The sequence below is a fragment of the Hippoglossus stenolepis genome, chromosome 3 (genome assembly GCF_022539355.2).
Source record: "Hippoglossus stenolepis isolate QCI-W04-F060 chromosome 3, HSTE1.2, whole genome shotgun sequence".
Lineage (NCBI taxonomy): Eukaryota > Metazoa > Chordata > Actinopteri > Pleuronectiformes > Pleuronectidae > Hippoglossus > Hippoglossus stenolepis.
Window position 1 is genome coordinate 14,507,743 of NC_061485.1, and position 16,224 is coordinate 14,523,966.

At 40.3% G+C, this 16,224-nt stretch overlaps 3 protein-coding genes across 3 annotated transcripts in view; all 3 read right to left on the reverse strand.

The window, feature by feature from the left end:
• Window positions 1-760: 760 nt before the first annotated feature.
• LOC118104787 (protein disulfide isomerase Creld1) lies at window positions 761-4,470 on the reverse strand. Its single transcript, XM_035151919.2, has 6 exons — window positions 4,235-4,470; window positions 2,755-2,926; window positions 2,562-2,645; window positions 2,041-2,136; window positions 1,783-1,923; window positions 761-1,695 (listed from the first exon to the last, which is right to left on the reverse strand). Exons 1-6 carry the CDS (start codon window positions 4,313-4,315, stop codon window positions 1,475-1,477), a joined length of 795 nt encoding a protein of 264 aa, XP_035007810.1. The 5' UTR covers window positions 4,316-4,470; the 3' UTR covers window positions 761-1,474.
• A 540-nt stretch (window positions 4,471-5,010) lies between these two features.
• il17rc (interleukin 17 receptor C) lies at window positions 5,011-11,635 on the reverse strand. The gene is made up of 15 exons (XM_035151918.2): window positions 11,238-11,635; window positions 10,658-10,986; window positions 10,113-10,347; window positions 8,879-8,982; window positions 8,677-8,791; window positions 8,542-8,583; window positions 8,315-8,433; window positions 7,559-7,615; window positions 7,415-7,469; window positions 7,098-7,318; window positions 6,656-6,709; window positions 6,517-6,568; window positions 6,296-6,391; window positions 5,923-5,961; window positions 5,011-5,851 (listed from the first exon to the last, which is right to left on the reverse strand). The coding sequence occupies exons 2-15, from the start codon at window positions 10,763-10,765 to the stop codon at window positions 5,163-5,165; spliced, it is 1,986 nt and encodes a 661-aa protein (XP_035007809.2). The 5' UTR covers window positions 10,766-10,986; window positions 11,238-11,635; the 3' UTR covers window positions 5,011-5,162.
• Window positions 11,636-12,949: 1,314 nt separating this feature from the next.
• Window positions 12,950-16,224, reverse strand: part of LOC118104678 (inter-alpha-trypsin inhibitor heavy chain H3-like) — a 48,754-nt gene continuing 45,479 nt past the window's right edge. The window contains exons 17-22 of the mRNA XM_047339416.1: window positions 15,775-15,867; window positions 14,750-14,857; window positions 14,403-14,571; window positions 13,475-13,623; window positions 13,226-13,310; window positions 12,950-13,141 (exon numbers count right to left, since the gene is read on the reverse strand). Of these exons, the coding sequence (XP_047195372.1) occupies window positions 13,027-13,141; window positions 13,226-13,310; window positions 13,475-13,623; window positions 14,403-14,571; window positions 14,750-14,857; window positions 15,775-15,867 (719 nt within the window). The 3' untranslated portion in view covers window positions 12,950-13,026. The remainder of the gene's footprint in view (window positions 13,142-13,225; window positions 13,311-13,474; window positions 13,624-14,402; window positions 14,572-14,749; window positions 14,858-15,774; window positions 15,868-16,224) is intronic.

The window sequence follows — 16,224 nt, forward strand, 5'->3', positions numbered from 1 at the left end:
TTTGCTATTGTATGTGCTGTATCAGAATATTACTATTGAGTGTTGGCCAGCTTGTTTATATCCATCAAATAAAAGTGACTTTCTTTCTGTCTCCATTTGTGATTTTCTCGTCAAACATAAAATCGGTCAACCATTGATAATACAAATATAGTTCACATAATCAATGCATGATTCCATACTGTTGTTAAGCACAAGCATTAGCAATTCAAGTGAACAGAAAGTTGCGATATGCTCAGCAGTGAAAAATTATGTTAAAGTGCTAAAAATGAATTTTGATAACTTTGAACAACAATTATTCATCCTGTCACTTTGTCTGAATTACTAACACTGTACGTGGTGGGATAACAAAGTTCCTTTACTGAAGTAAATGTTTTATATGTCTGTTCTAACTTAAGAAGATTTATTTTCAGGTCCTTTTTTTAATTTTACTTCTCCACATATCAGCAAATATCTGTAGTCTGAACTCCACTACATTTTTTACAAAGCATTGTTACATGTTCACATAGTTTTTTTTATTATTTCAAAGAAATAAGCAGCATCACTGGTGAAGAAACACCTGCGATGGATTCAGTAGAGGTCACTGCCGAGTCAGAGCCTTTTTGATTAAGTGGACCGTTGTATTAGGGAACAAGTACTTTTACTTTTAACATTTGAACTGAATAAAACAGATATCAGTCTTGATGACAATGATGACAGATGCAGAATGATGACACATTAACAACATTAACAACAGCCGCCTAGAAAATAAGAACAATCCCAATTATGAAGTGTGTTAACACAGTAAACACAATATTTATTTGAGCATTTATATTCTACAGAAATACACGTGAATGCACACGTGGAGGAAAGGGGTTAAAAAAGATAAAAATCATTTTATATGGTATTTCATCTGAAGTATAAATACAACATGATAAATACTAAGTGCTACATGCTTTATGAACACACTTGACACTTTTTGAATAAAGCTGTAAAACTGCATCAAAGCTTCACCAGGCAACATTATTTTGTGGCTGCTCCAAATGCACTGGAATGAACAGTCTCCAAATGTCTTTCTCTTTCTCTTCAAAGTGGGACACATATGTTGTCACGACCATAAACTCTTCACCTTCAGTCCATTTCAGCTCCATGTCCCTGTCTTCATCAGTGGACAGACCTCACTTGTGCAAAGTTTATCCACTGATGAAGACAGTGAAATACTGATGAAAAGCTCCAGGCTTGAAATGAGCTTCATCATACGACAATTTACAAACTCAAGAATAAATGTGACTTTACAGTATGACGTCTAAAAGGTGTGTCATAGCAAACATTATAATTCCCTGTTAGTTAAAAAAAATGTTTTTAAATAAACAAGATAAAAACTGATTCTGAAGTGGCTGATTTTTTAGTGTCTGTGGGCGTCTGTATCTAAAGTCGGCAGCTCAGTAACTTATATTGTCCAATGTCAGGCAGGTGAGAGGATTTTTTTTGGGGAGTTTTAATGTCCCTTCATAAAACTGTGTAACACACGGTCTCCCCTGTCTGACAGCCAGTACCCCGCCATGGCTGCCATTGCCCCTATGAATACAGATGTGTAGACCATGTCTCCCTTAGCGGCCAGTGTGGCCAGAGCACAGAGTACCACCCCGAAGAACATCTGCTGCAGCACCTCCACCTCATCATCCTGGATGTCCTCGAACAGGCCTTTCTGCTCAACGCCTGCAGGGGGAGCGAGGTTAGGCTGCAGTGAGGTTGGGTGTTAGAATGTGGGTGTGAACATCCTTGCGTGCATGTGATGGGACTCACTAGGCAGCTGCTTCCTCACACAGACGCCTCCCTTGCGGTGGAATCCTTTGGCACAGTCACAGCGGAACGAGCCGACGGTGTTGGTACAAATCTCGTCCAGGCCGTGGCAGGCGAGCACCCTGTCACTACATTCATCTATGTCTGAGCAAAAGAACGAGAGGCACATCACTTCCTCACAGAGATGTACTTCACTGCTGCTCATCAGAAGAGTTAATGCACATGGAATAATACGTAAAATGATCAGTCATTTATAATTACCCAAACACTTGGACCCTGTCAGCCTGTAGCCAGAAGCACACTTTCTGCAGCGGGCTGGTCCGCTACCCATACAGCCCACACAGGCTGGGTCACAGTCTGAGGAAAGAGTGGGAGTGACCATGTCATATTTTATCTTACAATGCACTGAGTTGTCAATAGCTCTTACAGCTGCATTTAAGTGACAGAGAAAAACTATTATTACAGTATTCTTATTTTATAGCACATTTCAATCCAAAAAGTTGCAAAGCGTTTTGAATAAACATAAAAACATCAAGCAATTTAAATAAAAAAGAAAGATGAACTAAAGAGAAAGTAATTACATTACAATTAATAATGTGGTTTAGAGGAAAAAATACAGTTTAGTATAAATACCCAGGTAAAGTTTGAAAAGAGGTGTACAAGCCAACATGCCAACAATAGCTTTTGTCTGTGGATTTTGGTTAAAAACAAATAATTTGAAGTCACCCCTTTAGGCTGTGGGATATTTTATAAAATCATGAGACCAGTTCTGACCCACTGACCTCTGCACTCAAACGAGCCCTCTGTGTTGAAGCAGTAGCTGTTGAGAGGACAGTTGTCAAGCTCCGTTCCACACTCATCAATGTCTAGGAAACAGAGCAAAACAAATATTAAATGCCGAATCTCCTCGTCCTGTGTCGTCCATGCAGAACGTGATGATTTCCAGACTCACGCTCAGTGCTCTGCAGACAGTACCTACACAGGTGTTATTATGCAGCGTCCATCCTGCTCTGCATCCCTCACACTGGTCATTCTCTGGGCCTGAACACTTGCTGCAGGCACCAGGACAGCTGTGCACCTGAGCCGCCAACACACACCACAGCCAGGCAGCCTGCAGCAGCTTCCCATGAGGCGTCCAAAGTCTCATCTGGTCCAGAAAATAAGGTTGTTTATATCCTCCGTTAATATCACAGAATTTAAACATATTTGAAAGTTGAGAGAATAACAACTGGCATCAAACTCCTGTCGACATCAGGACACAAGCTTCATCTTTGGGTATATATCTCATCGTCCATGTGATCATGAATGAATGAGCAGCTGCTGATCACTTTGGTATTTAAAGCTGAGCAACAAGAGAACTTCTACTCTAGTAGCATAATCAGGTACTTGAGACTTTACATCTTTTCATATCACTTTATATAATTTCACTAAATTTCAATAGTAGACCTATATATCTATAATTTTACTCAAGGACGTTGGAGGCAGGGTTCTGAGGGGGCTGCAGCACCCCCTGTTGTCAAAGGGTGTAACTGAAAGGCAAAATGTTTTACTTAACCAATCAATTAAAAAGACGTCTGTCATTTAATTTCCTTGAGTAATGAAAGTAGCCTACATTTTTTTTAGCCTATATATATTATTATTACTATATGATATTTTTATAATAATAGATGATCTCAGGCACAACTTCAGAGTAGGAACCTGCGTTCTGTGTCCATAGCTGAATATGGGACTATGTTGCTTTGACATGCATCACTATTGTGTTCAGGTTTGCAGTTTGTTGTTGTGTAAAATGTCAGAATCGTAAATACTAAAACTTTGCATTTAATATGATAATAGCACACTCATCTCTAAGTGACTTCCAGCGTCCCTGTTTTCACTATATTTCTATTCAGGTCCAGCTACTACACTATTTCAGACATGTTTTACGTACAAACACATGATCTGCCTATAAAGTATAAGAGGACTTGTCATAGATTGAACAACAACAGTAAAAGTTCAAATTACTAGTTCAAACTTGTGCTCTGAAATAGTTTCACTCTTTTTTCCAGTAGTTTTATCAATAATACCTCTGTACTTTAACTTAGATTTTGAATTGACTTTTAATGCTAACAGAGATCTTTCACATTGTGGTATTTCTTATTTTGCTTTAGTTAGGACTTATTCCACCACTGTGTGGCGCTGCTTTAATAGAGACACGCAGAGATTTAATACATTGAAACATAAACTTTAATCCTAATGACAAATCAGGGTCATGAATGGTGTTTACTATTTATAAGGGCTCGTTTCATTCAACTTTTATTATGAAAATATAATATAATGTATACACTGAGTCACATTCTGACACATCTACTCACAGTCATTCTAACAATGTCAACAACTTTAACTGTAACCAAGCTTTGAAGTCATCCTGGAAACAAAACTTAGAAGTGTATTTAAAGTCATTGGTTTTATTTACCTCCTTCAAGTGCGTCGACTTCACTCGGGACTGTTCTGTCAAAGGTTCACCATTTTGTGTTTGATTCAAAGCCTCAAACATCCCGAGCGAGCGGAGCACCCAGCAGTTTCTCCGCACCGCCCTGCCGGGATGTGATGTAATAAATAACAAGTGCTCCTCTTACACTTGGCTGCCAGAATCAAATGCGAGTTTAAAGACTGCCAATCACAGCCCGAGCTCTGCCACACGCTGAAATAAGCAACGTTATTTATAGACAATTTATTTATAGACAAGTGTGGACGCTCTTACAGTCTATATCTACTCTGTGGGGTTGGAGGTTGAGTTAAAGTTAATCAATTTGCAGCTTGAAGGAAGAGTCTCTGTATATTTGTTATCCGACACATGATCAAAAACATTTAGTAAAAAAGACCAAAACAAAGTGACTGTTGTTGTTTTTTCCTCCCTGATCTCTTTGTTGTCCAGAAACAAGTTAAAAGTCACCAGTGATCCACGTTGTTACGCTGGGTGACATGTTCCAGTTTGTTTTGAGGCCATCATACGTGTCCTGCGATAAAACACCCTCAGCTGAAAACTGTGCTAAGCAAGTGTGCTTCTTACTCCAGTTTGGGAAACCTTTGCTAAAAACTACTGTGCTCAGCTGTCATTGGAAATTAAAGGCTCCATATTGTAGAAATTGAGATTTCTGCGTTTTTCTTTTGGGATAATAAAGCAGGTCTATAGGTGCCTTATAGATCATGGGGAAATATCAACAAGTTCAACCAACAGAGAAATGGACAACACATTTTCAAAAAAATGAGCTTTACAATGTGTTGTTGTTTTCTGTAACTTTTGGTCTTAATGGGATTTGTTGACAATATAGATTATTGTCCACCTTTCAGAGTGTCTGATCTTTGTTTCATGACTTGGATGCACATGTCCTTCCTGACATTCATGAGAACTTTAAGGGTATTGTCTCCAAGTTTTTATCAACTCCAATATATTTACATAGTGAGGTCCTTTGCTGGTCTGATCCTTCTTTAGTCTCTGCTCTCCATCCATCTGATCTGCCCCATTTCCATCCTGTCCACATTTTTCCACCTGATCTCCTCCCTGTCCTGCCCAGACGTAGTTCAGTTAGTAGGGCCTGGGTCTGGGAGGGAAGCTGGAACAGAGGCAGCCCCTGAAGCAGCTCTGGTAGGTTCTTGTCGCTGCTTGGACTTGAGTCAAATTTCACCAGAAGGAAACGCTCTCCAGCCCTGCCCTGCTCCTTGTCCGCTTGAATGAGGCACAGAGAGGCTGCGAACACATCAGAGTAAGGGGACCATATCTGAGGAAGGCCCTCGTCTGCCATCTTTTTCGTGATAACCCTCTTATGGTTATGCGCCCATTCCTCCGTTCTCTCCAAGGCTTTCTGGGTCAAAGCGACCACAACTCGGTCCCCCTGGGTGTTTAGCTTCAGTAGCTGAGAGTGCAGCCAAGGCAGAGGTCCCAGAGTGCACTGCTCCTTCCTGCTCCACTGGTCCACGGACACATTGAAGCCTTGGTTGCAGAGCAAAGAGCCAAGTCGACAAACTGACTCAGAAACACCATCATCCACATCTGGGGGGCTCAGCAGCAGCATGCGACCCTCTCTGCCAACTACAAAGAGGGGATGAATTTCAGAGTTTGCTCTATTGTATATTGTATAGAAAAAGTAGAAAGAAACTTACTTTTCACAAATCCACCATGATGCCAGCTCCACACCCATTCTAAAAAAGACAGGGAATCAAATAAATATTGATAAAGTGTTCAACATTTCATAGAGTTTCTCAAGAAATAATGCAGAGATCTTCATGAACATGTGAAGTTTTATCTGGATGAATCTGATCTCCATACAGGCACTTGCAAGATGGTGGCCAATCAGATGTGGCAGAGGTATGCGAGCTACGATTGCGCTTTTAGTTTATTATGAGTTGGTTACAAATTCCAGAGCAGAAAAATGAAACACTGTTCTCTATTCATGTCATGTATTGTAGGATTTCCTCCTTATTCTTACACATTTACACTTAATGCAAAGAAAAAGATAAAGGATGTAGAACTCACTCTTGACAAAGCCGTGAAGTCTATAGAACACAAGCATAGTCAAGCTAAACAGCAACATGACAAAGACAACCAGGAGACTCCAGCGCCACCTGTCAGCTGAAATGAGAACAAAAAAGAATATTAGTTTTTAATGTACATTGCATGTGTATTGTACGCAAGCTAAATACTAGCTAAATACACCTTCAGTGTCAGTTTGTATAAAGTGTGTCAGTGTCACTTACTGTTTTTAAAACAGAAAGGACCCAGCTCATGTCCCATTCCCTTTACTTTCACCTGCACAAATAGATAAACATGGATGAGTTATTCAGATTCAGCCATTATACTGTACGACTCTGTGGCTGACGACCGAGAATACTTTACCATTACACATGGAGACAGCTGAAGGTCGATGTCTTCAAAAGACCCGGTTTTCTCCTGAGGGGGACAAAGTTGTGAATCTCATTAGATTCAAAAAAATGCCGGGAAGCCACACATTGCCCAGCACACAGAAATCAATTCTAAATTCTAATGGAGATCTCAAACTTTCAAATTATACCAAATATCTGAAATGTAGGAATATTGAAAATTAAGGTTTGAGCAAAATGTATGAACATTTTTGACATGGTGAATATTAAAGTTGAATTCAATGGTGCAGCCATACAAGCATGGATATTTCATGCAGTATTAAAAAGCCTATTGTATTGCTTCCTATAAAGGTGGAAACAAGTACATAAGTCTTGATGCAGAGTAGATACTGTTTCACATACAGTGCAACAAACAGGTTAAAAATGAGGATTACTAGGGTCACTAAGTCTTTTCTTACCCAGAGTCCTTTGCGGTTTTGTCTCCATGTTCTATTTGCCAGCTGTTGTCTGGGGCCCCTCATCTCCCTGCAGCTGCTGCCCTCCTTGAGACAGGGCCACACCTCACCCTCCAGCCTGCAGGGGGCAGACAGGTTCCACAGCAGCAGTGTGCCATGCTGGTTGGTTTGACCCTGGCCCACAGACACTGACACGTTCTGCCACACGTTCCTCTGAGCGAAATCTGGACACACAGGAGACGACAACATACCAAAGATAAAAATAAACCCACTCTTCGCCTTGTACACTTAATAAAAAAAGAGACCTCATGGCTTCTCACCCATGTTTGCGAAGGGGCATCTTCGAGAGCGCACGGAGTTCTGATCATACCATGTCTAAAAGAACACAAACATGTCGGTCACATCAGGACGCAGCACTGTTGATATGTCAGCTGTATGTTATCATGATGTGATAGTGACTGTACCATGAGACACATGCAGTGGGTCACAGAATAGAGGGGGATGGTCTTCCTCTTCCATCTCTGCACAGTTACAAATCAGAGAGAAAAACAGTTCTATTACACAGGATTTAGATTCATAGTAACCAAAGATCAGCATAAAAAAATGTGTGTAAAGGGTGAAGGTAAGCCTGGCTCTGTTTGATGTCACCCCTGGACTATGAACCAAGCAGTAAACACATGGAGTCTCTCCTGGTTGCGTAGCAGCCAATGAATAGTCTGGCACTGGGTTTTATACTTTGCTAATGTAGGTTGAGTAACTATAATGATATGTAGGTGCTGGAATATGGACTTTGTCCCATTTAACTCACTGCAAACAAACACATGTCACAAACTGTGGAAACTGTTCCACTGCACAACCCAACTGTATGTAAATGTGTTAAATTAGCTCCACCTGCAGCAGCTACAACCCAAAATACTACTTATACATATGTAACAATAATACAACATTATGGGAACATTGTGGACTAATTTTAACTTTGGTACTCAGTACGTTTTATTGACTATGTATGTTCTAACATTGAATTTCAGTTTAACTTATGATTGAATATTTTTTGCAGTGTGGTTTTACTTCTTTTACTTGAATGATTTAGTCCATCCATCCATCCATTATCCAAACCTTAAAGAATCAGGAGTGTGCTGGAGGAAACTTGAATAAATAATCTCGATATTTCTTCCACCTCTGCACCAAATACAAAAACTCCTCCATGTTTGGACACCAACCTGACAAATCCCATTGTGCTCATGTTGAATGCACACGGACAAGCTGCCATTATTTCTGCCATCAAACTGCAGCTCCACGTGATTCTTCTCTTTGGGGATTACAATCCTGAGTTCTGGCACTGAAAAGAAGAAAAGAAAAACTGGTTTAACTCCAAAAGACAAATAAAAATGCAAACTGGCACAGGGAACACCTGGTAATGTTTTGTGTAGGGGATTCTTTTTCTCACCATGACACTCTTCTACACATTTCTTCAGCTCCAGGGAACACACTGAGGACAGATGGTGAGACAGTATATGTCAGACACTGTGTCATGAGTTCAACAGACGTTCTGATGTTAAACCTCTGAAGGACCAAACTTTACCTTCTTCTAGAGAAGGAACAACAACCCGTTGAGTTAGATGCAGTAAACTAGAAGGATATACAATCACTTTGCTGCTGAAGGAAACCCCAGCCGGTTTAGTAATCACCATGGAAACCTACAGACGTCACACACATACACATACAGAGTTTACAAGACATGACAGTGGCTGACAGTAAAGACTTTTTAATCCAGTACACTGTACCTTTGCTCGGTTTTGCTGAGTAACCGCTGTTTGATTGACAGAAAACTCCACCTTCTTGCATGTGGGCATGGTAGCCGCTGTTTGATAGCACACTGTCAGAGAAGCTGTCCCAACAGAGAGGCAGAAGTGGGGCTTAGTTAAAACTCACTGGTAATGGTTGATTTAACTGTGAGAAAAATAAATGAAATCCATGTAAACTCACACTTAAAAGGACCCACAAGTGTACAACAATCATTTACACACATATGTAGTCTACAGTTAAATTCACATTATCCCTTTCACACCAACTTCCATGTTCGCTCATCCATTCAGGATTTCCCAACATCCCACAACACGCTCTCCAACAGCTCCGATTTTGGATGGTGTTCAAATCTGTTTCCACTTGTGTGTGAAATTGTCTCTGAGCGCAGCTTTTCATGCATTACTGGAATTCAACACATCCAACTTGTCGGGATGACAGGAAATCACTTCACAACTTGTGATTTACTTTGTAGGATGGGTCATACTACAGGAATGTAAGGCATAAAAACACTGGCTGTTTGATAGCAAACTATATAGAGTAGACAAACTGATTAGAGTTAATACCTCTACCAAGGTCAAACAGATCCCTTATGAAACCAGTTTTAAATTCACTAGACTGAAAACTGGTACCAAGAAGAGAGACAGCACAGTATATATTTGAGTTTAAGGTCATTTTATTCATTAATAAAGAACAAAATGACCTGGCCCCTTATTACATATCTGAGCTTCTCAGCCCACTTTAAAATTCTAGATCTCTCAGATCCTCCGATCATTTTCTCCCGGCTGTTTTAATCCACATCATTGCATTTTTATTTTTATTTTATCTTCCTTAACTTTATTTTACATGAGTCTATGTTATTTTATTCTTTTACATTTAACATTGTGTCTTTCTTCTTGTACAGCACTATGGTTCGCTGTGGTTGTCTTTAAATGTATCGGCATCAAATTTCACACACTCATAAATATCAGTCCACTAAACATTTTTATACCCAGATCCATGAATAATTCTCTGAGAAATCAATGAAAATTAAGGTTATTGGATCCATTCTCCAATCCGGATCCAGACCGAAATTTGATCAGTTCCTCTCTGACGCATACCACATCGTTCCACCCAGTTTCATGCTAATCCGTTCAACAACAACAAACAACCACAGATGAGAACGAAACCTCCGTGGTGTAGGAAATAATAAACGACAGTGGGCTCCAGTCTTACCTTTTGGCTTCCTCGCCTCCTCACTGTCGTCCTCCTCATTGTTCCCAGAGTGGCCTTCGTCCTCCATGTCGTTATCCAGGCGGATGTGAAACTCTGTGTCTATCATCAAACATAATGCACATGTCTCCTTGGTGTCTGAGCAGAGCTTGAAGTTTGCTGTTAGGTTTTGAACGTCCACACCATCATTCTCGGCCAGAAGGATTATCTCATCCTTCATGGTGCAATCAGAGAGACCCTAAAAGGAGGAAAAGATTATTTTACATTTCACTGAATCAGTATGGAGAGCATCTATTTGCTGGTCAGGAGTCCATTATGAGATAAAGGTTGTATAACATCCACTTGGTCTGATAAGATGACAGATGGTTATAACCCTCTATCTGTGTTTAATTAAATGTTTGAGAATAAATCAATAAATCACTACGAGTGGAAATTTAAATGTGAGAGCCGCCAGTCCTGAAAGGAAATTAAAGGAGTGATTTGTCAACAGAAAACTGCAGCACAGGAAATGTCTTCTTCAAGCGTGTGTTCAAGCATAGTGAATATACCTGAGAGCAAATGACTTCATCACTTTCATATCCAGAAATCTCCAAACCGCAGGTCGACGGGCTCAGGGACAGTAAAACCCACCAAATCAACCACCCTGGGAGAAACATTCTGCCTCAGGACACTCAGGCAGATTTGAGTTTTACAGCATTTCTTTCCCCAGGAGCGACGTTAACACCTTGATGAACAAGTCCAGTGTCTTCCTGCTCTTCATGACTTTACAGGTCAGAGATTAACTTGGTGGTATCCAGGAATAAACTGCACACTGGCCAGGTGAGCAGAGAAACGAGACGAGCTGTTGAGGATACCTGGGTTTCACCTTGTTTGTGGCCTGGGGATGAAGAGACACACATTAATGCAGGTGTAGGTTTTCTTTGCTGGGAATAAAACTTGATGCAAATGAAATCAAAGAAGACTAAAACAATTAGTCAAATTCACAAATCTCTTAATCAACAAAATAAGAGAAGCACCTTCAGGCATTTTGTAAGCAAACACTGCAATGTAGTATATATATAACACAAGATTAGAAATTACATCATGTTATACCAGTAATACTATAGGAATATAATCATGGTTACTTACTGTGTTTGGTGACCCACTCTGTGTGATTCCCTCTGAGGAGTGTATTCCAGCTCTCACATGTAACTGAAGTTGCTGAGAAGTGTGAGTCATGTAAAAATTGCACCATACAGCGTGTCAGCGTCCTGACTCAGGTGAAGTCCCACCCTCTCTGTCTCCTATGTCTCTCCCTCTTTCTTGTTTTCACTCCCAGCTCAGTCCCTCATCGCGTTCAAGTGCACATAATCCACTTCCTGCTCTGAATTCCAATCACAGTGAAACTATGGCACAGTGGGTCAAAGTTCAAACCTGTTTGTCTTTTCTTCATCTAAACCGGCGCCACCTTGAACGCCGGATTAAAGAATGTTATACCTGTGTTTTAAATAAATACAAAACTTCAGGGCTGATTTGGTGGCAGCACTGAATAATGTTCCTTATCTTGTTGTGTGGCGTTGGCAACGGATTCGTACGTCTGCATGACAACCTAGACAAACAAGTTCCGCTCCAAAAAAAAACGAAGTGACATACCTTTGCCCCACGCTGAGTATACAGTTCACAGAGGGAGGACGATGCCAGAAGAAACACACACAGCTCAGACGCAGCAGCTCGACTGGTTTGACCAAACACTGTTGTACTTAATACAAAACCATTGTCTGCCTATCACGGCCTCAGAAACCAGCCAGACTAAAACAACACAACACACCTACTGGGTAAAGTGATATGGCAGAGTTGCAGGCCAGTGATAATAAAACCCTCAACATCTTTGTTACTCAGCAGCAGATCTAAGTTTTAATCAGGGGCCATAATTTTACATTTTACACAGAGGGGCCAATTATATGTACAACATCAATGTTCAATTCCTGATTCAGTAAGGTGCACATTCCTTGTTTACTGTTAGCCCTCTAGCTTTGAACAAAGTATTTTGAAAGTGATTTGTTTGTTTGTGTGTTACTGACAGGACAGGGGCACTTCAGGGGCCAATCACATTTCAGCTAGGGTCAGTGCCCCCTGGCCCGAACTCTATGTTACTGTTATTATTACTGGGGGCGAGTGCACCCCACCCTGCCCTTGGATCCGCCCCTGCTGTTACTGGTTACATTATCTGTAGTCTCTACTAAATTCAGTGTGCAGCCAATAACACAACACTGCAGAGTTTGATTCTAGCCAACTCTGCTGCTCACAAGCCTCTTACAAACCCTGTAGAAGTGATGTAGTACTTAACCATGACTTGTTGTTCTTGGTGAAGCTTTATACATTGTGGCCCTCTTTTAATAGATAAATCACTGATGCATGCTTTGACATAGTCCCACAAACAATGTCATTTGAAAATGAAGTTTGCTTATAGAGGTGGCGTAAGTGATTATAATCTAATTCAGGTTTTGTCAAGAATGTGGCTCTGCCAGGCCACATTACATTGTTTCTACTGATCATCAACAAGGTGCATTTGTACTCACACAAAATGCTCTTAGAGATTATCTTCTGGAGCACAGGGAACTAAGGGGGTTGAACTGGTTTTCTTATTAAAGTATAAAAGTAGCACTATTTTCGCATAATCCTGCTGCCAAACATACAACTGCAGACGAAAACATAACCTCCTTAGGGAGGTAATCAAGGTGTAGATTTGATGCCAACGAACAACGCCATGTGTCCTTTTGTTCTTAACAAAATGGAACAGTGATACCATCTGACAAAATGTTTGAAATAAATATGAATCAATGAAGTTGAAGACAAACGGATCTGGGACACTATTTATTCATTTATGTTGAGTATAACAGGTGGATGATCTTCTCAAGAGATACAGCGTCGCTCTCACTTAAAGCTGTGCGACGATGAAGTCATCCAGGGGTCTCTGCAGGGCAGCATCGGCAGAGACAAGCCAGCAACCCAGTGTAGGGCGAGAGACAATACTGTAGTCAACAGCACCGGATCTAGAAAAGAGAGATTCATGATAAATCTTTGTATATTATAGACAATAACAACTATAGCACCCTCAAACAGCTGCACACATGTACCTGTCCACATCCACCTCCTGCTCATTGATCTTAAGCCTGGAAGAGGGAGTTTGCTGCAGCTCCTCATAAACCGCAGGTTTCAGAGCTGCACACAGAGGACACATAAAGAAATGACACTAAAATGGTTAGTCTGGTTCTTAAAAAGACAATAATCAAACATTGATTCAATATATCAATGACCTGATATTTAATCATAACAGGAAATGAAGCTATCCAGGCCATGAGCAGATACACAACCTTTTCACCCACCTAAAATTCCTTCAATGCTGTTGTCAGATGGATGCTGCCTTAAAACCGGCCACAGGAATTTTTCACCGTGTCTCTCATGAAGTAAGATGACAATTCGTATGTCCCCAGTAGCGACATCGACTTCCTTGTTCCGTTTAATCACCGTCACACTAGAAAAACATGCATCATCATTACTTTCTTTTTTCGGTTCCTTATTTAAGGCCCTGCACATCCCCACAGGTCCTCACACTAAAAGCTGTGTCTCAGTTCAGAGGCTGCATTCTTCGGAGGACACAGTAACCGGTCACCACTCTCTACATCTGTGCTGAGCAGACGATATCTTAGTATATACAACATGTCGAACCTGGAGGCGAATGCATGGGCTACAACAGCAGAGGACCAAAAGTGGACATTAAAGACAGTGGCCTTGTTTGATGAATCTCAATTTCTGCTGTGGAGCACAGATTGCGGGGTCAGACGTTGGCATCTACAGCATGAGTCCATGGACTTGTGTCAATAATCCAGGCGGTTGGTGGGGGTGTAATGGTGTGGCACATGTTTTCTTGGCACATTTTGGTCCTCTTAATATGAACATAATGTCACAGAATATCTGAGTATTGTTGCTCACCATGTACATCCCTTCATGTTCACAATTGGAATATTTGCTCATCACTCATCATTATATTAATTCAGAGCCTAGACGCTAAACTATGTTCTGCTGCTGCAAAAAACATTTCAAACGTTTGGTTCACCATGGATGTGCAGGGCCTTTCATATAAGTGTCACCTATAAAGAGCAATTTACAGATGTTAACAATAGTGATTCAGTGAAAGTTAAGCATCATAAATAATATTATATGTTATGTTGATGTTATGTTCCCGAAAAGTCAAAGTAGATTTGCCCTGATGTGATCTTGATGTAATTCCTGACCATTACAATACAAGGTTACCTTCCAGCTGTGATGAGCTCCTCTCCAGTGTGGGGTGTCAGTGTCTGTCCATCTCGTACAATGATGTTATTGACGTCAATGTCAATGTACAGGTCAGCTTTGACGCGGATGACGATCTTTGTGAAGCCCCCATCTGCAACTGAGTCCAGCTCACCGTTCACAGACAGCTCTGGTACAAAAAGAGAGCAAACGCAACTTAAAAGTGGGGAGTACACATTGGTTGATACCCACTTCATAACAGACAAAAAGATCCTGAGCAGAAAAAGAGTGACAACTCTCTACAAACATGAAAAGCAAAAGGCATTCATTTAATATTACTGTAAGGGAAAATGAGACACAATACTGACCCCTGCTGGGACTGTGAAGTAGTTTAAGCCGTTCATTTCCAGTGATGTCAAAGCACAGTGGAATAGACTGATTTTCAGCTTTCAGCAAAAACCTGTGAGAAAGAGGAGCTGGGGACACACAGACACACAGAGACACACAGCTGATTTAACTACAGATGTATTATGGCATCTCGACTCTCAGGCGGTTGTGATCAGTGCTCATGTATGCTTTCTGTGTGAAGATCATTTGTAATTTACGTTTACAAGGTGAAAACATGCCTGTGCTTCGATGGCAATGGAAGAAAGATTTAAAGAAATTTGCTGTTATGGCCTCACACTAGATTTTAAAACCAGAGTGACTTTAGTTGACTAGAGAATCGTAGTTATGGTGCATACCTGCCTTAAAATGTTTTCTTTTGTGGTTTATATGTTGAAATTTGTTATATGGAATATTGTTTGTCCTCAGATAAACTACAGCAGTCGTCAAAAAGTGGGTCTAACCAGGGGTCAAAATCGGCGTCAGATAATGTTGATTCTCTGATTAGTTTTATTTCAACATATCAGACAGACACAGACATTCACTGGTGTCAGGTGCTGATCTACATCATGCAGCAACATTCATGGGATCTCTTCCTGTTTGGTAATTGGTCTTCAAAGTGAAAGCATAATGTTCTTTTTGTTGCTGCCATGCTTGGTATTGAGTTGAATTGCAGAGCTTTTATTTTGAAAAAAAACCCCAGCCCATTCCAAATAGGCTGGTTCAGAACAGGCACTTCACCAGTAATTATAAATAATGGTGTGGGAATTTAGATTTTGTGTATAATTACAATGGTTAGATAGACTTCACTGATAATACGGGTCCCAAAGTACAAACTCATTTTACTGATCACTGTATAACTTTTTATATGTTTGGCTGAATTGTGTCAAATAAGATTTTAGTTATCTTATATTCAATTCATGTTGTCTTTTATAGTCCTGTAAGTGCACCATTTTCCCCACACCATGCACAGTGAACAACGTTATAATGTACACAAGTGATACTCTACCAGTAGCAGTAGTAGTAGGAGCAGTAGCTGTCACAATTGTAGGAGGAAAATGGACTGTAGACAAATCGTCATCTTCCATTTCGTAAAACATTTCTGTGAATAAATTAAGACAAAAGCAGTTAAATACAATTACAGACGTTTTAATTTAAGAGGAAATTACATTAATTGACACCTAAACTAAAGCCAATCCCTAAATACAAACATTATTCTATACCTCAACCAAAGAAAATTGGTGTCATTGTAACATAAACAACTGTAAATCAAAATGAAACATTAAAGCTAAGATGACACGTCTCTTCAAATATTTTTTCCATGTAGTTTTCAACTAAAAATAGGTTTCTTAACCTGTATTGAAATCTGTGAAGGAACATCTTACTCATATTAAATCATGTGATTGATATTTTTTTCGTAAATTCAATTTAGTTCAGTCTGAAAGATTGTAGAGCCTTG